The following is a 26,544-nucleotide window of genomic DNA, read 5'->3' on the forward strand; positions in this document are numbered from 1 at the left end:
GAAATTAAGGACCTGTAAAATTACGCCTCGCAGTGTTTTTCATTACCTAAATACAATACTTCAAATTTGGACACAATTACCTTTATTTCTTTGTGGGGAAATTCCAGATACCAGTTTTTAACATAAAGCAACAGTAGATATATCATTTCAGATTTTTTTTTTTTTATTTGATTTGAGGGTTTTCAACAACTCACTTTTAGGCAAAGAAAAGGATAGTAATTTAGTAATAATATTACATGTTTTAGTTTTACAGAAAAAAAAAAGAAAAAACACGTCTGGACAGGACCTAAGTAATGAACTATGTGTACACGCTTTTGTTACAAAAATTGGGCATAACTGTGGCAATGAGGGAGTAGGTAAAAGGGGTACAGGGAGGGGAAAAAAATATCACATCGATACATATACTCATCCCGCTGTTTTACAAAGATAGTCCCCAACTCGTTCCCTCCCACCCATACAATACCAACAATGATAAAAGAAATGATACTTGGAGTAAAAAACAGCAAATAATCAATATATAATAAAATATAATACGAATTGTACAGTACACTCGGTTATTTCTGTTGTCCTTTTCAAATCCTGAACACATTAACAGTTTGAGTCGTGTTTTCTCTCCGTCCACGCCTCTTTAAAAACTGACAAAAGTAGTGTACATTAAAAACAAGGTCACCAACACTTTTCTGTGTAGTCCTAACTCCTTTTTTCCTTATCAGTCACCTTAGCACATTAACTAGTGACAGATCAGACCCTTTACTGTTGTAAAAAATCTTTCTTTTTATGAGGTTCTTAGACTGTCAGGTCAGGATTCTTTTTCCTTTAAAGATAATTTTATCTTGAGGGCAGATGTCATCTCACTATAACAAGTGAGAGATTCTCCACTGGGGTAACAAATAAACACATACAGAGCAAGAGACACGGACTATACTGTTTAACTGTGAATAATGTGAAAACAATTTGAAAAAATAAACTGGTACTAAAAGGTACCTCACTTCTACAATAGGCATTCAATCCATATTTATGCGCAAACACTGCTAATGGGAAAATTAAAAATGATAATAAAAAAAAAAACATGATGGAAAGGAAACTGGATTAATGCATTTGTCAAACAGGTGCTACTAAAGTTTTCATGTGGTCTAGAGCTCCTTCACCTTAGGCGAAGGGGAGACAGATACTGAGGGTGGTTCTGATTTTGGGCCTTTTGAAGTCCACGTTAATTTATCGACCACCTCTGCCGTAGTAAGTTAGGAACTGGGAGGGGTGTGGGGGCATTACAGTAGTTACACTAAACCCCGGTCTCCCGTCCGTTTTTGTTAAAAACTTGCTAGCTCTTGCTTGCTTCTTGGATTATTTAAAAAAAATAAACATAAAAACAATCTAGTCTAGAAAACTGTTTTGTTACTGACTGTACTCAGTCAGAACTGTTGATCTCTCAGGCTGGACCAGAACTGGGACCGTTAGCTGGAGTGGCGAATGGTCACTGTCTGAGGGTGGAGATTTCATCTTCATCAGTCCCCAGGTCCCGATCCCGCTGACGGCGGTCATCCCCCGACAGGAGAACTTGTGGCGGGCCAGAAGCCCGGGGTTCCAGAAACGATGTCGGCATTTGCAGCACTGGAATGCAGCTTGTTTCAGATGCTGGCCCCTGTGTTTCAAGGCTTTGTGTAACGAGCTGGTGCGCCTCCCACACACCTGGCACCGCAGACGGGCGTGGCGGCCTGAGTTTCTGGGTGGGTGCCTGATGGCGTAGTGGACCAGCAGACAACCCTGCTTGGCGTACGTGGCGCTGGGGCAGATGGGGCAGGGGAATCGCTTGATAGGGACGTCCATGGAGGTGAGCCCGGTGACTCTGACTGCACCTCCGCTCCACGACTTCACTTTCATCACGCTGCCCTTTATCCTCAGCTGGGCCAGCAGCTTTTTTTTGTTGAGCTGTGCTTGCAGTTTGCCCCTCTTTTTCCTCAGAATAAGCAGCTTCCTGCGGGTGTCCTTACTCAGGGGGACGCCCACTAGCTTTCCATCTCTCATGATGCTATGGATCACCACTCGCTTTTTTTTTTTTCTGTGCTTTCTTGTCTGTCCATGCCGCTTTTGGAAGTTTTTGGAGCGGTAGTGAAAAGGGTGTTGCAGCTGTGGTTGTTGCTGTGGTTGTTGCTGTGGCTGTGGCTGTGGCTGCGGCTGAGGCTGCGGCTGTGCAGAGGCCCCTTGCTGCATGTGAGACGACCCGGCGTAGTTGGAACCTGATCCAGAATCATAGAAGAGGGGTGAGTATCCAGAGGGTTGGGACTGGTTGACACGCTGGCCGTTGCGGTCGATGCCATGCTGAGACAATTTGTGGCGTACTAAACTGTTGGAGTAGGCGAAGGCTTTACCGCACACTTCACAGCGAAAGGACTTTTCCAGCCCTACTCCGCCACCGTGGACAGTCTGTTGATGTGCTGTCAGGTGGAAATAGTGACGGAAGGATTTCCAACACACTGTGCAGGTGTAAAGCCTCTGAGAAGGGGTGCCAGATGTTGGAGACTTTTCTCCTTGGGAGCAGGATGAAAAGTAGTCAGAGTTTGCTGAGTTGGCGACTTGACTGATGGCAGCGGCAGCACCTTTAATTCTCCTCCCCTGGTTGTCGATCTCCCCTTTTCTGTGCAGCTTCCCGTGTCTCACCAGGCTCTGTGCATAGGCAAACATCTTCCCACACAGATTGCATTTGTAGTTCTTTTGACCAGAGTGCACGGTCAGATGCTTGGTGAGGTGGAAAGGTTCACGGAACATTTTGCCACATACGTCGCAGGCGTGAGGCTTCTCTCCTGTGTGGACGCGGTTGTGGCGCCGCAGGGTCTCCGCCCTCCTGAAGCGTTTGCCACAAATCTGACAGCTGTACGGTCTTTCTGAGCCGTCCCCTGGGGGGGCAGGGCTCCTTCTTCTCCTGACGATGGTGCTCGGGTCCCTTTTCTCTCTGGGCTTCCTCGGCCTCCTGGGCTTCGTGTGCGGCTGGCTGGGGTGGGTCAAAGGCATGGTGGAACCATTGAGGCTGGACGTTGATGAAGGTCCGCCCATGTTACCAAACCCCAACCCCCCCAGCAGCCCTCCGATGATATCCCTCCTCTCTCCGTCCCGACTTTCTGCATTTAGATCACAAGAAGCTGCGGCTGCAGCCGCGATGGCAGACATCGCACTGCTGGTGACCTCATCCTCCGAATCATCCAATAGGGAGGAGAGGGGGAGGTGGGGGTGCTGTTGTGGTTGCTGCTGCGGCGGTTGGTGGTGGTGGTGGTGCTGTTGTTGCTGGCTCTGTGGGTGGGGATGTAGAGTTGGGGCTAAAGGGGCCTTCCGGAGAGTTTGGCTGGTCATTTCACTGGCTAGCGTGCTCTCTGAGGAGTACAGGGACGAGGACTGTGATCGTCTGTAGTCGTCGACAGTGCTGTTGTAGGATGACTGGTTTTGATAGCGATTTCTGGAATAATCTGTTGCATACTTGTCAGTCATCCCTGCCCCCTCATTTGAAATTCGTACCCTGTCTCCACTGCTGCCCATTTTACTGCTGCTTGGGTTAGATGATCCACTCCCTCCGGTGCTGGCCCGGTTTTTTGAACTCCGTGGAGGTTTCCCACAAGCACCTGAAGCAGCATGATTGAGAAGAGAGGTGCTCTCACGGAAGCAACGCCCACATGCCGGGCAGCGGAAAGGCTTCTCGTCGTGAATCTTCTCATGTCTTGTGAGTGACTCTCGACGGTTGAAGGACTTTTGGCAGATGTTGCAGACAAAAGGCCGGTTTTCTGAGTGGGTGACACTGTGTTGGATGAGGTGACCCCTCTTTTTAAATCTCTTCCCACACTCACCACAGCAGAATATCCTCTCAGGGCTGGGGGAGTTACAGTCTGACTTTCTGCTTTGGCTTTCTGGTGTCAAGCCGTGGCTGCGGAGATGCCTTCGAAGGCTGGAGAGGTGGGTGAAGGTTTTACCACATTCACCACAGTGGTAAAGGGGTTCTGGTTCAGGCTGGCCAGATGAACTATTACCGTGGCTTTCTTGGGATTTGGACAACTGTTGGTTACCGTTGGCTACAAGCACAGAGGTGGAGTTCGAGGAAGGAGGGGCAGACGAAGAGGAGGAGACAGTGGAGGAGGACTGCTGTGATGATGATGAGAGGAGAGAGGAATGCTGTGGCTCGCTTCCGATGCCACTTATCCCAGATCCTCCTCCCACGAGGCCTGATGAGGAGCTCTGACTGTGCCCACTTGAGCTGCTGTTATGGCAGTTACTAACACTGCTGCTGCTATGGCTGTGGCTGCTGTGACTGTGGCTACTGCTGTCTGCTTTCCTCTGGGGCAGGTAGCCTGCCATCGCTTTCTTCCTCCTGCTACCTCCACTCGAAGCTGCAGAAGACGAGCTGTCTCCCGTCTTTCCTGCATCGTCTTTAGAGAGGGACAGGTGCAGGGGCAGGGGGAGGGGAATGCCGGCCTCTTGCTGCATTAGTGATGCTATTTGGTTGGAGGAGAGGACTGGAATGCCTTGGAAATCAAAGCCACCCAGTGGGGCAGGCTGGGGGGCCGGGTGGAGAGGGTGCGGGTGGTGAGTGTGACTGTGTGGATGAGATAAGGCATGAGGGGTCAGCTGTTGTTGTTGCTGCTGAGGCTGTGGGGCTGTGTGGCTGTGGGAGGAGTGGAGGGCAGGGGGAGGGGCCAGGGCTGAGTTTGAGTCAGTGGCCCCTTGGCCCAGACCCAAGCCCAAGTGGTTGTGAGTGCCTTGCTGGACGAGGAACTGCTCCAGACTGCTGTTGGTGGGGACGCCGGACAGGAAGTACTGGTTGGCGGCGAGCATGCAGCTGAACTGCTGGTGGAGGCTGCGGGGATCGGACTGTCCGACTAAGGGGACTGCAGTGCTGCCGGAGGGGTTGTTGGAGGCTGAGGAAGAGGTGGAGGGTGAGGGTGAGGAAGAGGGGGGACCAGGGGAAGGCTGGGGGACAGAGAGACCTGGATGCAGCGGCGGAGGTGGGGGCGCGGGTGTGACGACCCCCCCGATGACCCCCGCGCTTCCTCCACTGCTGCTCCCACTAAAGTCAAACCGTCCCATCCCAGAGTGGAGCTGCTCCTGCGCCAACGCCGCCTCGGCCGGATGAAACGGCCGCAGGAACTGAGGGTATCCCGACGAGGAGCTCCCGCTCCCACTGCTGCTACTACTGCTGCTCATTTTACTGGATTTCCTGGAGCTGTGAGACGAAGAGGACGACTGGCTCTGATGGGTGATGGGTGGGGGAGGGGCGCTCATTTTGGCGAATAATGATGAGGAGTCGGCGAAGGCGTTACTCCGAGAGCTCTGTAGGGATCCCAGCCCCAGGCCAGACAGGAGGCTCCCAGAGGTGTCTCCGGAGGGCTGGTGCTGCTGCTGGAGCTGCTGCTGATGCTGCAGTTGGACTTGCTGTTGGTGGCTCAGTTGTCGTTCTAATCCAAGGCCTTTGAACTGGTGGGCTTGGTGTCCACTTAGCATTTCTAAAATGTCCATGGGGTACTTGCTGAACTGGAACATCTCCCAATACAGCTGTGGCAATGTGTCACAAAGCCACAACTGCACTTAAGTCTATAGATACTGGGAAACAGCAGTAAACCCTTGTCAATCTGACAAGGTGTGATTTTCAGAGGTAGTTCTGGTGCGTTTTCTACCCCCAACTTCCAACAAGCCACTATAATCCAAAGCCGATGCTTGATTTTCTCACATAAATGTATCACTAATACTTTTACTCTCCATTCAAGAGTGAAGCCCTCAAGTGCTTCTGTGGGATGTTACAAAAAGGGTCATAAATAGGCGATAAACTAAAATATACTAAAAAACAGTCTGTAGTGTTTCTTTAAAGTGTTCCATAACCGTAAGCTGATTTTTAAAAATCAGGTCAGCAAGTCCCATGAAGTGGAGTGTGTCCGTTACTTCAGTGGAGGGTGAACCATGGCTTCACTGCTCTTCTGTTCCTTCATGGAGATCTTCAGACAGCCTGAAAAATGAGGGAGGAAAAAAAGACAACAATGTTAGCGATTCAGTGACTTGATACAGAGCAGATAAACAAAACTGTTCTGGCACACAGAGTTCAACAATGCTGTACTGGATTTCTTGCCCTCAGTGCCTGTAAACCCGGATGCTGAATGTCTCAAAAGGAAGCTCCCTGAATAAACAACTCTGTTTCAACACAAGCAACTTATTTAGCTGAACTTGATACAGCTAAGATTAACATTTTTTTTTTTTTTTACAGTTTTCAATTCTGAGCTGGAGCGCTCATTATTTCAGCTGACATTTAAGATTTGGCAGTTCATCTATTGAACTGATAATCTTCTTGACCAATAACGTTCACTCTCTGCAGTATGGATTTTTGCCAATATCTGATTTATCCATTTTGGGCAATTGCTGACACTGATATGCAAATATTTTTTCCCCACAAAACATCAAGCCTCTCCTCTGGTGGAATTATCCTGTTATTATGCCTACTCTTATTGTGATACCCACAGGCAGATGCAGACATATAATACAACATACACTGCAGACATATTTGCATCACATGCACATAAAACATCATCTTATCGTCCTGTCATACTGGCAGAAATGTTCATTTTAGGCTGTTACAATATTTATTGGTCGATACAGGTGACATGCTAACTTAATCACATAGTTTATTCTTACCATGCACTTTACTTACAAACATGCTTACTTGATTCATACCTTATTCTCTTAATTATGTCTAGTCTTTTAGTTCTTTATATGTGAATATAATAAAAAAAAAAAAGGTGAGCTCATCATCATGAGAAAAATGCTGCTTTTGTTTCGTTTTCATTTGTTAACCGTTGGTGGCAATGACAAATTCTCTTTTCCATACGGGTTGATTTATATATGCATACATGAACGAATACAGTATTTGTATTTAGTAGTTTGTTGTATTAATATGTATTTATTTTTCAAAACGTATTTCCCCAAAGAAAATAAAGTGTAACCACCAAATCTAAAAGTTTTGGCTAAAAATACATGCATGTTGATGATGTCTGACACAGATAAGGGAAAATGTGTCACTGCCTTCCCTCTTCATACTGAATATCCACTGTTGCAGCTGTTGCACAGTTATTTTCATACAACTGTGGAAATCTTGGAAATCACTGTGTTTGTTCAACCTGGTAAAATGTTATTCTTCAGCTGGTTTTCTAATATATCAGCATGCTTGAACCCAGTGAACCAACAGCTGCCGTGAACATACAACTTGACTTTGTGGAAGTGTTTTTTCCAGCTCATTTTAATCTTCTTTAGGGGTAAGCTGTGTAACCAGAAACAGTATTTTTATTTGGGATACTGAAATGCATCTTTGTGTTGCTATTTTAATCGCAATGGTGTTCAGTTTAAAGGCTCATTACTGGACACACAGCTGACGAGAGATAAACTAACAGCAATCAAGACAAATATTAAAGACAACTGCAAATTTCCTTCATGGATTTACACAGATAAAACTGCAATTTTGGTGTAATAAGCAGATATGTTTTATTTTATAGTTTAGAGATACAGATAACAGTCAAACAGTGGGCCTACACTTGAACACTGTGTGTGACACACAGAGCCTAGAGAGGGAAGAGAAAGGAGAGTGGTGGCTCAAAATGCCACACGACTCCTGTCCAGCTCCTGCTGGATAACATGGCTGCCCGTCGGCTCTAACACACACACACACACACACACACACACACACAGCTAAATGCCAGATTAAAAAAAAGGTGGTCTGGTGGACAGTGTCTTTGTGTGAGAGAGGAAAACAGGAGCTGCTGAGAAGCTCAGCAAATCCCATCTGTCAAAAATGCAATCTGATATTTAGAGATTGGCATTTTCAATTAACTTCACTGATTATGTTCCTGTTTTGTCTGTCAGTCTCCAAGGTTTTTTACAAACAACTGTGGAGAAAATGTATTCATACAAATGTGGGTCACTACACGGAGCAGCAGTTCAATACTGTTACCCCTGTAAGTAATGTAGTAGTTTGCTATAAATACAGAAACTGATGCTTGTAGTGTTATGTCTGGTGTCTAAGTCAGTCACATAGCATTTACGCCTGATTCATAACATCAGAAAACAAAATATTAGACATATCAAACAAGCCTTTCTGTCAAATCTTGTGCGAGCCAGCCTTGGTCATGGCTGTAATTTAATTCAAAACAAGAAAACAATGTGTAACATGAAAGCAACGCTGGCTACATGCACCTAGCTTGAGAGTAAATATGACATTAATGATGACACCTCCACCCACTCCCACACTGCAATCTTAATCTGATTACAAAGACACCATTATGATAAGATATGATGCTCGCTCTGTCTCTGTAAATAACAACCTGGCACTTTTTCTTTCTGACTAAACCATTAACATAAAAGCCCTAAACAGAAACCAGACTTTTGTTTCTGTGTGACTGTCTTGCCTGGGTGACACATTTTTACAAACCGAGGTTAATTATGCTCTATATTCTGACCTTCTTCTGGCTTTCCACAGAGCGCTAGACATGAACTGCTGTCCCCCGAGACAGAAACCAGAGAAGCCAAACATCCTCATATGTGCCGTCACATCTGTGTACAGTCTGAAGCTCAGCAGAGCGACAGCAGGGACAACGTCGGCTGAACCAAGTATGTAAGGAATCTTCAAAATACAGCAATAATTAAAAAAAATCACAAAGCTATTAACTTAAAGCTGATTTCCCTCTGAAAGTGACTGAAACCTGCTGTCACCTAAAGCTCTGAGAGTCTGTTTGTATGTGTGAAAAAGCAGAAAGGTCCTGACTGCTACAAGGAGATATCTGTTAAAAAGCTGATGAACCAGAAAGACAAAGAAACGTATGGTGATATTGAGAAGAAAGATGCCTCTGTTCACCACCTCCTCAGGCCTCTACAAGCTTATTTACCATTTATAGAAGCGGTTTCCTAAGATAATTCTGTGAATCAGATTCCCAAAGTATTTTTATCCAGCTTACAGTGCAGCTGCAGCCCACTTTAAACTGAAACTGACAAAACAAATATTTATTGACTACAAACTAAAATTAACGCCTTGTATTGGTTTGCCTCTGCCAGCCAGTCGAGTTGCACACATCCACGTCTGTCCAGAGTAGAGAGGCAACAATTAATCGAGTATTTACTTAATCGCCAACTAATAATAAAACAACCTAAAAAAAAGGCCACAAGGATAAAACTGATCATGATATAAGAAATGACTATAAAGACACACAAAATGACCACAGACAGACACAATGTTGCCAGAAGGAGACACAAAATTAGCACAAAGTGATAAAAACATGACCTAGTCCTGCAACGAATAATCATTTATTAAATTAATCTCCAACTATTTTGATTGACTAATCGTTTATAGTAATTTCTTAAGGAAAACAAGTAAAAATTCTCTGATTTCAGCCTCTTAAATGTGAATATTTTTTGGTTTCTTTACTCCTCTGTGACAGAAAACTGAGTATCTTTAGGCTGTGAGTAAAACAAGACATTTGGGGGCATCGTCTTAGGCATCAACTATAAATCGTTTAATTGAGAAAATAATCAGCCAATTAATTGACTATGAAAATAATAATTAGTCGCAGCCCTAAAAGACGTTTCGACAGATCGACCAATATTATTTATAAATAACATAATGTTTAACGTATATACAAGCACACTTTTTTGGCAATGATCCTTCACAAGTGGTTAATATTTATGATAAATACATGTAATAGAAACTGAATATTTTACAGTTTAATAATAAATGTTATTGTCCAAAATGATATCAGGGCACTGAAAGTGTAAATTTTCACTGGTATTTTTAATTGTCATTAGGTAGGTTAAATGACCAGCATGAGTCTGGACTTGGAGGACTGGTGTGTGGGATCATTTAGTGTGCCATGTGATTGCAACAAACTAAAAACCATTCGCCTCAAACGTCCCCTTCCAAGCGTGCTGGAGAACCCACAGTGGCTGCGAAAGTCTGTATCTAGAGCCAGTGTTTGGTATCTCCAATCTGGGCTACTGTGGAAACGTGACGGTGCAACGTGGAGGTCGCTGTGGAAGAGGACCTGCTTCCTGTGTAGAAATAAACAGCTCATTCTAAGGTAACAAGTTTATTATCAAGTTCTTATGCACTAATGAAAACATGCTTAAATATTATATTTTCTATTTGTGCCATAGTCTGCCAATAAATCCCCCTAAATCTTATGCAGTGGACCTTTAATACCCGAGACTGAAAACTACCAAAATCTACCAGAGTCCTGACAGCGTCTGCAGGGTTTATTTCCTAGCAATCGCCAGGGCAGCTAAATAATTATCAGCCTTTTAAGCAAAGAAGGGGAAATATTTTGTTGGTGAAGGACAGTTCCAACTATTTGCAACACTAAGAAACAGCCTTTGTATTCATGTAACTAAAACCTAAATTTGATTTAATTTGTGACCCCAAACATTTTATAAGATAGCTGTCAAGAAGTAGCATATAACTGGATAAATATTAGCAATAAACTGAGACACAGACATCAGGTATCTCTGTCTGAGTGAGCTTCTGATATGTTTGAACAATCAACTGTAAAGATTTTCCACAGACAGTGCATTTAAAACATTTTGAAAATGAGGAAAACTGCCTGAAATCCTTTGATTAGCAGCTATTAAAGATGCACCGAAGCTATCTGCAGCATCATTAACCACAGTACAGATTCTTAATAGTCTGCATCAGTATATAAACTCATCAGTTTCAGAGACATGTGCTTATTAAACATCTTTCTCCAGGAGGAAAAGTGTCACTCATATTCAGCATATGAAAAAACACACAACTTGTCATATAGCTTTCCTGGGCACAGCAGGGTTTCTATTCTCGCCCTTGACTCCCATTTCCAGGTCCCAGAAATCTCATGACGAAAACAATTACTGAGCTGTCAAGCTGTCATGAGGAATGAAGTATGACACACCGCCGTCCTCTATCTTCATGAGCACAGGGAGCTCAGAGTGGATTATAACGCAGTAATAATATATGTATTTCCAAACTTTTTACTTTTTTCTTTGTTTTTCTTTTCTGGTATTTCAATGTTGTTGTTTTAGAGATGTCCTGTGATTCTGACTGTTTCAAACGACCACATGTAGGTTAAGAAGAAGACAATTACATGAATGAATGAATCCACTATTATTATGACAATATTCTGAATTAGATACAGGTCATGTAAACAGCATATGTCGATATTATATCTAGGTTTAAAAGGACTTTTTGGACATGTCATACAGGGCTCAACTCAACACTCAGCCCAAATATATTTAATTTATTGTCACAGAGGACTAAACACACAAGAAAATATTCATGTGGGAGCAACTTAAATCAAAATTTGTACATTTTTCTTACAAAAAAAAGACTCAGAACAATTATTCTATTATGAAAATATTTGGAGACTAATTTAATATGCCTATATGACATCACAGCAGCTCTAGTTTGTATGATCGAACAAGTCTGCTACTAGTGGTAAACTTTGAAAAAAAACAAAATCCTGTTTTGATGCAAGGAGCTGTTCCACTTTTCTTTAACCTGAGTTTGTATGGCTGCATGTCAACTGGAATATTTGTGCAAAAATTTTCATTAGCCATGCAAGTATTTCATTGACTCCCTACATTTTGATACATATATCTGTACTTTCTAGCCCTTGCGTTTTCAAAACAGGCTTGGTAATTTAGTTTTAATGGATTTGAGAGAAATTATTCCTTAGTGTTACTTTGCATCATTGTGCATCACCTTCCCAACATGAGGATCAATTTAAACACACACAACAGATGTACCAAGACAAAAACAACATTAAAAAAACGTAACAAGACAACACAGACAGAGGAAGACATGACAAAGAAGAAAAGATGAGGTACAATTAGCAGAAACAGCTGGCAGAAATGTCCATCAGAGGTGTACTTTTAACTTTTGTACTCCGAGTACATTTCAGAGCCTGTACTTTTACCTCACTAAAGAAGTAGTATCAGTACTTCTGCTTCAGTAAAGACTGTGTGTACTTTTGCCTCCTAGTACAGTACATGGATTAGGGTTGTCAAAACCCCATGTTTAAAAACAATACAATACTAACATCTGGTAGTATCAAAAGTACCAAAGCTATTAAAAAATTTTATAATCAAAGTGCTAATTCAAGACCAGACAGTGTTCAGTGACTTTTTGTCTGAACCAGTACTGTGTGCATGTTGATAATTAAAAATAGAAAAATTAACACATTTTTAATGCATTTTTTGTTTGCTTGTTTGTTTGTTAGTTTGTCATGGTATCAAAATAGGTATCGGGTATAGTTTTATATACTCATACTGTGTACAAGTTTAAAATTCTGGTATCGAAGCAGCTCTTACTTGAATCATCACAAAATAAGTATCCTGCCTGTTAGTCTTCTCCGTTATTATGATCAACTTTTCTGGAGTTGAAAACAAATTGTGCAACTTTTTGCACCCACACAGCCAGTGGTGTCATCAGTAAGTCTGAGATGCTGATCCTGCTAAAGTTTTTGCAAACAGCATCCTGCAAGTGCTAAGATAGCCTATGTGCAGAGTTTAAATGACACGTGCTTCAGCTTTAAGCCCACTTTTTAAAATTAACAGTATGAAGAAACCTGGGAGCAGAGTATAGAGTGACTAACAGAGGCTGATAAACTATAAGTAGTCTAAGTCTGACAAATTGGAGGAGTGCGTTTGCATGTTGTTTCCATCCTAACTTACCGGGCGATCCACAGGTCTCTGGAGCTCCCAGCTGGAACAGCAGCTGTGCGGGGTTCGCTTTCTCCGCCGACACCCGGTGAGCTCAGGTGGACAGGCTGAAACACAGGTACCGATGACACAAATTGCTGTCAATGTTACCACTCGCTCACAACCCAGCGTCTGCTAGCATCCATAATCACTCAGCTGGCTAACATTAACTAACTGACAAAATGTTCTACAAACGGTCGTAAACTCGCCTCTTTAGTGCTGAATTTCAAACATTCACAGAAACACTCTGCTTTAAAATGAGATAAAATTTGTTTTACAGTGTTATAACACTGGTAATAACAACTAAACTGACAAAAAGGGGGTATCCCAGTTACATAGCACAACGCTAGCATTACTAGCAGCTACGCTGAGCTGTTAGCAACGGTTGTGTCTAGACGGGAACCCCAAAGGCGCGAATAAATCTCGCGAGAGTGATCATTGTAGCCAAAACTATGATTGTACCCGAATCATACCCGGGCGTTTATTGTCCCCAAACCCACCTATATTTTAACCACACTGTTGTCCCATTCTAAAACATATCTAATTTCTACGACATGCACAGTGAAGCAACAACGCATTCAAGTCTCGCGAGAGTTTGCATAATCTAGAGTTCCCATCTAAACAACCTTTAGCTTCGCTTAGCTTGGCAGCTAACAAATTAGCCAAGATACTCCTGCTGGGAACGGCTTTTGTTTTTGTTTTTTTTTACCTTGTAGCACACGATGACTGAGTGCCAAAAATGGCTCAGAAGCATGAGAGTAAAAAAGTGAGAACATGGAGCGGGGAGAGCGCCGTGAGAGCGGGGTCCCTACAGCTTGTCAGCGGGGCCTTTTTCTTCATCCATGGAAAAACACTGTGAGAGGCCTGACTCTCCATCGGCCCGGGAGGGCTGCTGCTGCTGCTGCTGCTGCCGCCGCTGCTTTTCACTCGCTAACAAAAACTCTTTCCGTTGGCCTGCTCTGATATGTCCATTGTCTGCTCCTCCTCAGTGCTGCTGCTCCACCAGCTCGCCGCTCGTCTTCACCCACACGGCGCCTTTGTTTAGTTCCCGTCGTGTTTTTCCTGCTTTTCTCCACGGCTGGCTGTTTTCCGCCCTTGTCAGTTTTAGGTGTCCCCCTCTGTAGTCGACGGTTCCTCCGATGCTGCTGCTAGCGTTAAAATGGTAGTTTCCTGTCTGCATAATGGTTCCGGGTAGAGCCAGGCACAGGTTGGTCTGTCCACACCGGCCGCGACCACACCGCCTCTCACATCCACCTCTGCCCCTCCGTCCGTTTACTAAATCTGCTGCTTTCTATCCAGCCTGAACACGCTGCTGCTCATGAATGAATAAACCCCGCGTGCGCGTGTACGTGCGCGTGCGTGCATGTTTGCACACCATTAAAAAAGATATCACCACCGTGCGTTCTGACACTGTGCCATTAAGCCCCCTGTGTGTGTGTGTGTAAGAGTGTGTTTGTATGTGTGAGTGTGTGTATTTGCATGTGTGTGTTTTCACACTAAGTGTGTGAAATGTTAATGAGTCAATTAAAGATATCATTACGGCGCATGCTGCATAACATTACAAAGGGTGTGTGTGGTTGAGACAAAAATAGTGAAAAACAGAGCTTGTGTGTTGGCTGCACTTCTGCATTCATACTTGCCAACCTTGAGACCTGAAAAACAAGGAGGATTCTGATAAACCCAAATCTGAGACTTTGTTTCATACATTCAGGTCACTTTTAAAGAGCTAAAATACAAATACAGTAACTGAACAGTTTTATTTTCTGATTTGCTAAAAAAAAAAAAAGTCATATTGCAATTATTTTGACTCAAAATGCAGATGTGACGTGATATGATTAATGGAAATGATCAGTTTTGTTTTCTAAAAAAATTTTGGAAGAAAACTACTAAAATCCTGATGATGTGATATTTAACCAAACGAACGTTTTCTTTTTATGTGGAGATCAAGTCAGGTTATGTCTCTTTTTTAAAAAATTGTGATTTGGTTCTGGTTTTGCAATTTGGATATTGCACTTGACCATATTGCGATTTTATTGCGATTTCGTTTAACTGTGCAGCCCAACTTTTAAAGACTGAAAATAACTCAATAAGTAAACTGCAACAGCATTCATATATTTTTTGCCTCACCCCTCAGAGATAATTAATGAGGCAGATTTTTTTTTTCTTCTCCCTTACAACCTTTATAAGAAATGTGAATTATATGTCTTTACTTTGATAAGACAGCTTAAGTTTGTTGTTGTTTGTTGTTGTTTGTTGTCTGGGTGGAAACATTAGACTTTGCAGTTAGAGGAGAGTGTCGGTCAGAAACAGGTTGTGATAATGAAAAGGAAAACAAGGTGTCTCCTGGGAAAATCAGAACAGTTGTTAAGCATGCTGCATACATGTTCCTGCATGCATGTATTTTGCACATGCACGTGTACTGAGTACAAACCTTTTTATTCCCCTGAGAGACATGTTGCGCAAAAACACCAGAAATAAAGAATAAATAGTCTTAACAAAGGCTTAAGAGCACCGTTAAAAGGTCTGAAACGGTAACAACATAGACAGAGTTCTGGTGTAATTTGCCAAATTTGGAACATTAATATAAATAAGGATAGATGAGGCTAAAATATCCTGGATGCAGGCGCTGCCATCTTGCACTGGTGGCGTCATTTAGAGCCAGAGTCTGTGCAGTGGTGGATGTGATGTTGAGATCTCGTTCATACGCCTGGCTGACTCAATCTCAGTGAGGCTCAGTTGTCAATCATGGTGTGAAACCCCCTTTTTATAACATCAAATAAGTAATTAAAACCAAACTGATACCTAAAACTGGGGGTCTTCAGCCTGCAGCCCCTCTTTTGTGGCTTCCTGTGACTTTGGCAAAAAATGATATGGAAATGAATAACAGTTATTTCTTTAACACTTTAATTGTCTTTTATTGTTGTGGAAGGTCTATGAAAAAGTTGAGACAACTCAAAATTTCAAGGCAGCTTATTCCAAAAGATTTTTGAATTTTGAGCCCAACTCAAACTCTTAAAGTTCTGAAAAAGTTTTACTTTTGTTGAGATAATTTACTTCTCTTCTTTAGAGTAACTTAAATCTTTGAGTTTTGAAAAATGAGTAATTGTATTTAAAAGTACAAGAGTATAGAGTAAATTCATTCAAGTTAAAGTGAATGATGGTCAAAGTTTTAATACTTCCCCATTTAATTTTAAACCCATTTAATTTTCTTGCACCAAAATAATGACAGATCAAGTTCACACCTAGCAAATTCAGATTTTTTCTTTTGTTGTTTCTAAAACTCTAAAGAAGAAAAGTAAATCATCTCAAAATAAAGATTATAGGTTGTCAAAACCTTTTAAAGTTTATTTCAAAATATAAAAGTTTGAGTTGGGCTCAAAACTCAAAAATCTATTGCAGTACACTGCCTTAAAATTTTGAGTTCTCTCAGCATTTGAATATTTTGTCAATTAAAATGTGCGTCACAGCCTACATCTATGGCTCAGTACTTTTTCCGTCAAATTTTGACAGTGGCTAGTCTTACTGAGTCTCCATAAGCTCAATATGAATGCCAAATTAAAAAACAGTTTTCAGGGAAAAGATAGCCTTTAATAGTCGCTGCTCCAGACAGATTTCTAAGTTTGCAGACCCCTGACCATAAATGACAGAGACAAAATTCGGGAAAGTTTTATTTGACATGTACCTTGATGCTTTAATTTGGCCCATGTCCCATCTGCAAACATGGAGGGGACAGGATTTATGACGTATACTGCAGCCAACCACCAGGGGGCGATCAAGATGTTTTGGTCTCTAATGTTGTCCATCTTTATACATATCTACTGTCTGTCAACAGCCATAAAAGTAAAAATTAGTTGACTTTTGTATGAGTGTAGGAATGCAGCTTTCCTTTAAACCTGCAGTAAGTAATATTATCATGTGTGTCTCTGAGCGTCGCCACCTTTTGGTTTTGTTTTGTCAAACTGGATCCGAGTCAAACCAGCACAAATTTGCAAAAGCCGTAACGTGTTCCTCTAATCTCACACACCACCTCACAAACACTTGACCTCAACAGTATCTGCCCCCCTGTGGTCAGTCAGTTTTTTTCCCCAGTAGAGACACGTTATCCCTGCTGCTTCTGGTCAGACTGATTAAATTAAATGTATTTCCTCTGCCCACCAGTAGATGGAGCAAGTTGATAAGCCATACTAGCTATTTTCAAAACACGTCATGGAGGCTCCTGAATGGACAGCGTTGATGATGAACACACCTCACACTTGGAATGACAAAATACATTCCATGTCACTGCCATTGTCAAGCTAGCAGTTACTATAAAAAATAGTGATTATCTCAGACTAAAACACCAAACAAACGCATTGAAAAAGTCATAATAATCCTGTGCCTATATTCTAAAAATCTAAATTTTATCTGGGAAGATGTCACAACAACCAGTCAGGGTTAGCTAGCACGAAACTAGCCAATCACAGTTATTCTGTGCAAGAAAGGGTCGACCAGGGTCTACATGTCTCTGTGTCTTTCTTACCTCTGAGTCAGACATAGCTTGATACAACCTTGACATTCCTCTGGGTGTAGTTTTGCAGGATGTCGCAGTGCATCTTGTCAATATATTTTAGCAGTATTTAGTTCAGGGGTGAGGCTCAGAGTTTACCCACCTATTGTTAAATCAGTTCCATCAATCAATGAGAAAATACCTCTGTATTTACCTCTTCACCCCTGATTTTGCTCTATTTTCCAGTATAATGTTATGATGGTCAATTAAATAATTCATCTTGTCAGCTAAAAGTCATCTGAAAATCTGCAGGGAGTCTATTAGTCACAGTTGCAGCCATCTCAGCAGTACTAACCAAAATCTGAGCGTATCTTCATAAACTGATGATCACTAAAATATAGAAAATCATCTGTGTTTTAACTTACAGTAGAACGCGACGTCTGCTGTAGGTTAAATCTTTGGGTTAAGGCAAAGATGAGATTCATAATAGACTCCCTGCAGATTTTTTGGCGTTTTTCCCTCCTGTTTCCCACCTATCACATAACACCAAAATAACCTACAATCTATAAACCTAAAAATTATATAAAATAATATATATAAGCATTTCTCCATGTGGGTGAATGATGTCATTATGGCATTAAGTAGACAGCAGAGAATCTGAGCCCGGCTTAACTGTGTTGGTCTTCATCCCCTCCTGTAATTTACTCATTTTCTTAATTTAATGACTCCTAATGAAGTTAATAATTTGTGCTAAACTGGGGGGAGTGGAGAGGTGTCGTTCCCCCGTGTGGAGCCTCAAATTGCTCCCTGGGTGAAGGGAGGCGGGGCTGATTTGAGAAACACAATAATTGGGATCTCACATGCACCAATTTAATTTTCATCCACTCACAGATTCCCTTTAAAACCACAGTCAGCATCTGTTGTACGTCTTAACTACTGACTACTGTCGAAAGCCGTTAAACTGCCATCAGATGTCTGGTCAGATTCTTCTTCTCTTGTTTACTTATTCTTTGATTAGTTCCTCATTTTAATTTAAAAAAAGGGTTGCCAGTTTGTGAGAACGAATTAGGAGAGAGTAAAGCTATTAGTGATACAGTAATCTATTATTCAATCAGCAGAGACCTCTATTAGATATTTAATTAATCATTAATGTCTTTGATTAGATAAAATTGCCAAAGACTCACCAGCTTTTTCTTGATTTTATGTCCTTTTAACTTAAAAATCTTTGGGTACCGGGCAACTGGTTGGACAGAAAGATAGTTCAGTATGTCACTTTGGGCTCTGTGAATTTTTGATTCGAAGTTTTTACTTTTTTTGTGACAATTTAAAGTCTAAAAATCTGTAAAAAATAACGGTTGGCTGCAGGCCTGAAAGTGGAAGCCATTGCTACACTGTGAACAGAGCTGCAAGGATTATTCTCATCAATTCATGTAGTTATTATTTACAGAAGATTACAGCCTGGTATAAGGGAAAAATGGAAGGAGGAAAGTTTGTTTTTAACTTTGCATTTCCAGATTAAAGTCGAAATGTTGAGAATAAACATAAAAAACAACAGAAAAAGTCAAATTTCATCACAAAAGACAAACAAGATTTAGTGGGATTTTTTTTTATTGTTATTATCAATTAAACAGTATGATTTCTACAAACGCAAGAATTGATCACCAATAACAAAAGGGTTGCACATCTGTGAGACCTTTGTTTGGATATTCTTGGAAATAGACATATAAGGGGATGTAATAAATAAATGTATCATACAATTTGAGGTATGCAGAGTAGCTTTGAGAATACAAATATGCCCATGCCCCCTCCCTCCCCCCGAAGTGGTTAACACACTCATGTATGCACACGCACACACACACAGCCACGCATACACACACACACACACACATACAGGCACACAGTTTTATCAGGGGAGCAATTAACTGAACGTGGATTACAACATCTGTATCAGACCTTTGAAGGTATGAGGAGAAATGAGACATTAAAAATACAACTGAATTTTCACGTGTCATTTACATCTCCACCCCCTTTTTTTCCCGCCTCTTTCTCTTTTAAAAGTTAATGTGATGTTTTCATCATAAAAACCACAGAGCCTTCCCAGTCCTGTCAGCCAAAGGCAAGTCACAATACATTCTCCTCCTCAGCTCGCTTAAGCAACAGCTGCAGTCGCTGAAAAACGCTTCAATGCAGTTTGTTTTTTTTCCCCCCCCTTCACATGTATTGCAACTCTAAAAACGCTGTTAGTACTGTACGTTCGGCTTTTTGTGCCCTCAAAGTTCTGTTAAAATGAGCACAAATGAGCAGGTTCATGAAAAACAAATCGCCTTTTGCAGGTACATATTCAAGTCGGAGGGCGGCGACACAAACTCATCAACCGAGCGACATCATGGAATGACTCAGCTGCTTCACTTCTATTCAAATACCAAAAACTTGACACAATAATTTACATTTTCAAACATCTGAAAAGTCCTCGCTTTGGTGAACGCAGCTCGACAAGAAAAGCTGTGTTTGGTCAGTGTCCCCTTTTCTTTTTTTTTTTTAAATTAAAACAATGACAGGCCGTAAAATTCCATTACAGGTTGATATGAACATGGAACGACCGCGACCCGGGTCTTTAAACTCGTCTCCGGCGACCGAAAGTTTGGTCGAAAAACAAACAAACAAACAAACAAACAAACAAAAAAAAACAGAATGAGGTTCGGCATTCCCAAAATAGAAGAGGACACAGAGAAAGGTACACACACGGGCACACAAATGAAAAACAGACGCATGTACATTTACACACATACATACACGCCGTGACATCATAAGTCAGCACTATGACATCATCTTCAACACTGGCTTCTGACATGGTCATGCGGTTCGTATTTTCTCTTTGATTGCATCAGCTCTTTTTGTTCTCGAGAACACAGATGTTTTTCTTTTTTCTTCTTTTTTTTTAAATTCCACTAGAAAGTTTGAATATTGAAAATCCAGGATTATACATTAAAATTCACAGAGATTAAAAAAATAAATACATGTTTAAGTAAAAGACAGAAAATAAAGTCATGATAAGAGCGTTCAGAGTCTGATCAAAGGGGGAGTTCTTTACACGTATGATCATAAACCGTTTAACATGAACATGAGCACATGTATCGTAGTAAAAGACTAAAAATGGCTGGCAGGAAGCTTCGCTCAGTCATCAATCATGTCTGTCTTTATCGAAATGCAACTCAGAGGGGACGCTGAAGACCTTGAACTAGGCCCCACGAGTCCCTTAAAACCCCGTAAATGGGGGGATCCAGCCCGAAAGGCTAGAAGGTCCATCTCACAGCCAGAGGAAAACTAAAAAATATACAAAATATGACATCATCATGGCCTCCTTTTCTCCCGTGACAATTCAACAAAAGAAAATTATCATGGTTGTGTGTTTTTACATGTTGCACAAAAGTTCCTTTGCTTTTGCTTTGCAGAAATTTCCTTGCATGTTTATATTTTCTCTCTACACAAGAAGGAATTAAAAAAAAAGAAAAAAAAAGAAAAGACAAATCAGTGAGCACAAGCATGCCTCCCGACACTGACACGCAGAAGGAATGAAAATGAGAAGCAGACACTGTACAGAGCACAGACACACAAAGATAATTCGGTATAGCCCTTGGTGTGAAGTGTCCGTTGTCCCCCGCCTCGAACCCGTCTGCCCCCCCTTCCCTTCATATGAGGTGAGCAGCTGAACTCGCAGGTAACGTGTGGCGTTGTCGTCGTAGCACAGCAGGGTTTGTTCGACGAAAAACCCTCGACTCTCTACAAACTCACAATGAGAACTTTAAAACAGTGTTTGAGGGATGTTTGGTCAGTCGGGGTCGGTTTTTAAATGTTCGACCCGTACAGAGTCCGCATGAAGTTGGTTCTTCGGTATGAGCGATCTAATTCCAAAACTTTTTTTTTTTTTTTTAAATACTAATTATTACGCAAAGGGTCACAGCACAATGTTTCATAGATGATAAACACCCACTAGAGTTCACTGTACAAAGGCTTTAAGTTAGCTAAAATCATACTGTTAAGTGGATACTTGACTCAAAAGGCCCGGTCACTCCAGAAAATGGCAGCAAAATTCATCTCCAAAATATTTGGCACGAGAACAATTTTGTTATCAGAATTGTACAGAATTTCGTTCTACACACAGAGTTTTATCAAAGAGGGGATAAAGGTTTCTGAACTAACAAACTTTTTGCTAACTTTGTATTTTCTTGTGAAAATTGTACATTATTTCAGTCTACAAAGTGTTTTATTGAAAAGGAAAAAAACAGATTCTGAACTAGCCAACTTTTTGCTAACTGACAAGTAGTGACCGTGTTAGCTTGGTGGCAAAAGGGACAATAAATTCAAAAGACATATTTGTATTTTGCTATCAGACTTTTACATGATTTCAGTTGACAGATTTTTATTGACAAGAGGGAAAAAGGTTTCTTAGTTAGCGAACACTTTGCTAATTGAAAGGGTAGAAACCTTGTTAGCAAATGGGACAATAAATTCAAACAGTTCATTCAAAAGACGTTTGTATTTTATTATTAGAACTTTACATAATTTCAGCCTAAGACGTGTTTTTTATAAGGGGGGGGGGGGGATTTCTGAACTAGCAAACTTTTTGCTAACTGACATACAGTAGCATCCTTGTTAGCTTGACTTTCCATTCCCTCACTGTGAAGCTGTGAAGTTTGCTTTTCATCAGACTCACCTGTCACAGTTCACCGAAGCCCCTCGTAACAAATCAGTAAGTTTTATTGAAACTAATTGATTTTGCTGAAAATTTTGCCTGTTAAATGCTGGTGTGACTGGGCCTTTATAGCAGCAGTTTGTGTTGATGTAGGTCTTGGTTTTTTCACAAAATGGTTCATATTTTATCTTTATCTAGAGTAAATTGAGCCACAGAGGCAATCAAGTGACAGCTAAGTGTTCTTGGCTATATTATGTTTGCAGATAATGTTTTACTTTCATTAAAGAAATGATGGGCAGGTCACATGTCCGGCCTTTAAGTTACAAACTGGCCGGCTAAAGGATAAATACTTTTTAAACCAAGTATACACAAAGTCTTACAGGGCTCAGTAATGTTAATACTATCGTTATTATCAGGTTAATTTCATACAAAAGCAACTTGTTTGGTTTTAAATACTTTTTATAAATACAAAGACAAGCAAACCCGTCTGTCTCTCCGTCGCTCAGCGCTCTCTATCATCCACAGTGGATTCAAAGACAGATGAATCTCTGTCAGAGCTCTCGAGGACTCGGAGGACAGTGCAATAAAACTCAAGGACAATTCAACAATTTCAGCGGGTATCCTTCAATAAAAGTCACAGCGAATACCCAGCAGCTTTTAAACAGCACTCGTTTGATATTTTTTGCTCTTTTTATGTGGACATTTCTGTCTTCCCTTTTCAAAGAATGGCTGAATATTCTCTTTTTCAATACACAAAGTGACAGGGAGAAATTCAATTGGCACTACTCACTATGAGATTAAAGTTGTCTTCCACCACTTTTTGTTTTATGAAGGGGAGGGGGGGCTGTTTGCTGCTCGTGTGTCAGGGCAGAGTGCGGCCCTGCGAGGCAGCCAGCTGAGATCAAACCTCTTCCTGCTCATCTCTCCGCTTCATCTTCCCTCTAAATGCCTCGCCGCCTCTCTTCCCACCGCCTGCCTCCTCAGCTTCTGTACAAGCTTCAGCCTTCACCTCTCTACTCTTCGTCTTCCTCTCTCTGTACCTCCCTCGTCCTCTCACACTGTCACCTCGTTCTTACTCCCAGTCCGCAGTCCCTGCACTCCTCCTCCTCCGGGGATGAAGTGCAGCTGTTCGATGGTGTTCTGCCTCTTGCTGGCGAAGGCCATCCGTCGGGGGTTGGGGGGGCCTCCCCCGCCTCCGCCGTGCATGCCCATCCCGGGCATGCCGGAGGAGCCGCGGTCGTGGTCGTGGCCTGGCGTCGGGTGGGAGTTCATCTTGATCATGTGGTGGCGGTCCATGGACGGCGTGACGCAGATGTTCTGCTGCGACTGGGCCTTCTGGTGGTGGCTGAGCCGGCCCATGGCGGGCACCATCCCACTTCTGTCGCCCCCTCCGATTATCAGACCCATCGCCATCAGCTGGTCCTCCAGACGGTCAGGTGAGACCAGAAGCCTCTCATGGGACCTGGAACCACAGACTTGTTTACATCTCTGCTCAATAAATTCCCAATTTGGGCATTAAGGCAATATTTTCAGTGGAGGGGCATCATGACTATATGACCAAATCAAGTTATCGCTTTACTAAATTTCATTATTTAAAGGCTCATTTATGCTTCTTTTGCATATAAGAATAAATGCTCCATTTCAAACAATCTATCAGTCACTGCCCACGGACTTCCATGCCTCCTTTATGCAATATATTCACTAGAGGGCGCCGCCCAGAGCCAAAAGTTACCCCAAAGATAAAACGGAGCAGTACTACCAGTAGTCGTGGGGTGCAAACGAGACACAACCAACAAGACGTGAAAGACGTCAAGACGAAAAAGTTTTACAAAGTTTTGGAAATTACTTTGTTGTCCATTAGTTAGTGAAAAGAATTCCACGCTCTGAGCAACGACCTCTAGCAGATGTATCGCTTAACATCCATGCTAACATAAAGGACACATGGAAGTACTTGGGAACTGATGGTTACATCACTTGAAACAGACATATCTATTTTCATATGTAAAGGGAGCGAAAACTTGCTTTAAGAAAACATGCACAAGTACAGACAAAAATGAAAACAGAAATGCATGGAAACTTCTGTCCAAACTATGTGCAAATTGCAGAGTTTTGACGACATCAACTGTAGAGATTTCTGCCTAAATGGCATTACTCTGGTGGTGCCCAATGAACCAGAAGTAGATATCAGTGTCTCTTTCTAGAGACATTATCCCGACCGTCATCTTTTTATTTTCTAATGGAAAGAAAAGAGTTCCTACACGAAACTGCTCACAAGGTCTGTGGATCATCTTGAGTCATCAGGGACACGACTTTTGTAAAGAGACACTGGTGTTGAATTTTGGAAATGTATTTTTTGGTGCTTTTAGCGCCACAAGCTGAGTACCATTTAGTCCCATTATACTGGAGAGAAGGCAGACATCTCTGCGGCTGATATCTGCAAAACTCTGCAATTACAACTGTCTAGATGGATAAATGGCACTGCAGGCCGGAGGAAAAACAGGTATTTTTGATTTGGGGGTGAACTGTCCCTTTAAGTTATCTAACCAAATGGCAGTTTACAGTATGTAACTTTATGTTTTTAACGTTAACATTAAAATGCATTATTTTTTTTTCTGCCATTGATGGTTGAAAGTGTTCACAGAAAGATGCTGATGATGATTTGTTTGTATGTCAGTATGTATCAGTATGTATGAACTTATGATCTTGATCTACTTTCTTCCTCTCCTCACACCTCCCTCCTGTCCTCCTGTCCTCCTGTCCTCTGTCCTCTCTTGTCTCACCTGCGGAGCGTCTGCGAGTTGGAGCCCCTGCTGGTGCTCATCATGGCTTTGTAGTACTGGTGTTGCTGGTTCTTGGACAGGCGGGACAGCGTGTTGCCCTCCCCGAACGCGAGCAGCTGGTCCTGGGAGCGGACGCGGCGTGGCGGCCTGTCGAAGGAGGAGCTGGTGTACTGCGACTGGCCCGGCAGCGGGTAAGGGTTCGGCGTGGAGGGGATGTGGATGCGGGGCCGGGAGCCGTTGAGGGGCAGCGTGCCCCTGGATCCCAGCGTGTACTCGCCTCCCCAGGGCAGCTGGTGCTGCGAGGAGTGGAAGGAGGGCGGAGCATTGTTGGAGCGGCGTTTGGAGCTGTAGTAGCCGGGGTACTCGTCAAGTTCTTTCTCTGGATCAGCAAAAGAGACAGAGAATTGTGCAATATATTATTAATAATTTAAGATTATTTTCTTTATTAATATGTATTTCACATTGTAAATTTGATGCCTGATGAAGGTTCTTTTTTAATCTTTTATTCTTTATTTCCATTAATATAAATACGTATTGTCTTTATATTCTTTTATTTCTATGTATTTATATTGATTCTCGTGTTTTTATTGTTCTAATTCATCTGTATTTTCATAATTTTATCTATAATTTAGCTCAACCTTGTCATGCTTTTGTTTGGCCTTAGTTTTCTATAGTTATACTGCCTCTGGCATATTTTGCTCTTGCATTCTATAAACTCTCTTTTTAAAGGTGCTATATAAATCAATAATATTTTGACATCTATAAACTTTGAAGTGAAATGCCTGCTGTCCAAACTGGTGTCTTATTTCAGACCGACAGCTAAAAACACAGATTATTTGTTAGCTAAACCAGGCTCTCTGTCCGCTTTTTTGCCACACTGAAAAACAGGAAAGGTGAATCCTGTGGTTTCCCCGTTTTCCAGTGGCAACAACATTTTTGCTGGAGTAGTGAAAAAGCAGAGGAGGACGTGACAAAAAAGTACCACCACCAAAAAGACAAAAACCACCACTCTCGGGCAAAAAGGAAAAAAAAAAAAAAAAGCCTTCAGGGATTTATGTTTGAGGACCGAGGGAACCTTTCACTCAGCAGAAAAACCACACGAGTGATCTGTGGTAAGTTAATGATGTAACTTCAGGTAGCCTGCCTCGTCTGTGTGTTGCTTGGCAACAACTCTGCTAAATGTCACTCAATAACTACATTACATGACAGGAGAATGATTAACTGTTATGAATAAGTGATTACATTTTTTTATTTTTTGTTGCTGTGTTAATTTTATGAAATCTTGCCTGATAGGAACTGTTTTTTTTAAACAGCAAGAAGTGATGAGTTTTTTTTTTCTTAAGATGCAAATATAACTTTATAGCTTACAAGAATCAAGAATTCAAGCCACAGGGGAGGGTTGGGATAAAAAGTATATAAAGTAAAATTTATGATCAAGGGAAGTGTAGATAGAGGTTAAAATTTTCTTTTCTTATTTTACTTCATTTTTGTTTTTCTTCTCTTTTTTTCTCCTCTTTTAATAAATGATTTGAAGTTTGTTTAAATGCTTTTACACACCAGTGTCACATGTACTACTTATATGTACTTATTTATTATTTTTTTTATTTCACTTTATTTCCCAACAATATGTGAATGGAAAGGAATGTACAGAGGGTTTACTGGATTACTCAGTTGAATAGATGAGCTGTGAAAATTCAGATTCTTTTATGGCACTTTCATAAGAACTGTCACCTCCAAAACAAATGACAAAAAACAATAAAAAAAACTTGGTCACAAAAGAAGAAAGGAAATTCATAGAATTACATGAAAAGACAAAATGAGACAAAATATGAATTTGAGCATCTACGCTT

At 41.6% G+C, this 26,544-nt stretch overlaps 2 protein-coding genes across 3 annotated transcripts in view; both read right to left on the reverse strand.

Moving 5' to 3' along the window:
- Positions 1-145: 145 nt before the first annotated feature.
- LOC146313470 (uncharacterized) lies at positions 146-14,075 on the reverse strand. The gene is made up of 3 exons (XM_084738704.1): positions 13,445-14,075; positions 12,709-12,803; positions 146-5,980 (listed from the first exon to the last, which is right to left on the reverse strand). The coding sequence occupies exon 3, from the start codon at positions 5,518-5,520 to the stop codon at positions 1,396-1,398; it is 4,125 nt and encodes a 1,374-aa protein (XP_084594830.1). The 5' UTR covers positions 5,521-5,980; positions 12,709-12,803; positions 13,445-14,075; the 3' UTR covers positions 146-1,395.
- Positions 14,076-22,032: 7,957 nt separating this feature from the next.
- shisa7b (shisa family member 7) overlaps positions 22,033-26,544 on the reverse strand; it is a 49,396-nt gene continuing 44,884 nt past the window's right edge. For both annotated transcript variants that reach the window (XM_084739040.1, XM_084739041.1), the window contains 2 exons: positions 24,695-25,073; positions 22,033-23,376 (listed from right to left, as the gene is read on the reverse strand). In XM_084739040.1, coding sequence (XP_084595166.1) covers positions 22,968-23,376; positions 24,695-25,073 — 788 coding nt within the window. In that variant the 3' untranslated portion in view covers positions 22,033-22,967. The remainder of the gene's footprint in view (positions 23,377-24,694; positions 25,074-26,544) is intronic.

The sequence above is a fragment of the Lutjanus erythropterus genome, chromosome 16 (genome assembly GCF_056507025.1).
Source record: "Lutjanus erythropterus isolate fLutEry1 chromosome 16, fLutEry1.hap2, whole genome shotgun sequence".
NCBI classification, from domain to species: domain Eukaryota; kingdom Metazoa; phylum Chordata; class Actinopteri; order Lutjaniformes; family Lutjanidae; genus Lutjanus; species Lutjanus erythropterus.

Excerpts from the sequence above, each read along its gene's own strand:
- LOC146313470 (XM_084738704.1), bottom strand. The coding sequence starts at position 5,520 with ATGTTCCAGTTCAGCAAGTACCCCATGGACATTTTAGAAATGCTAAGT.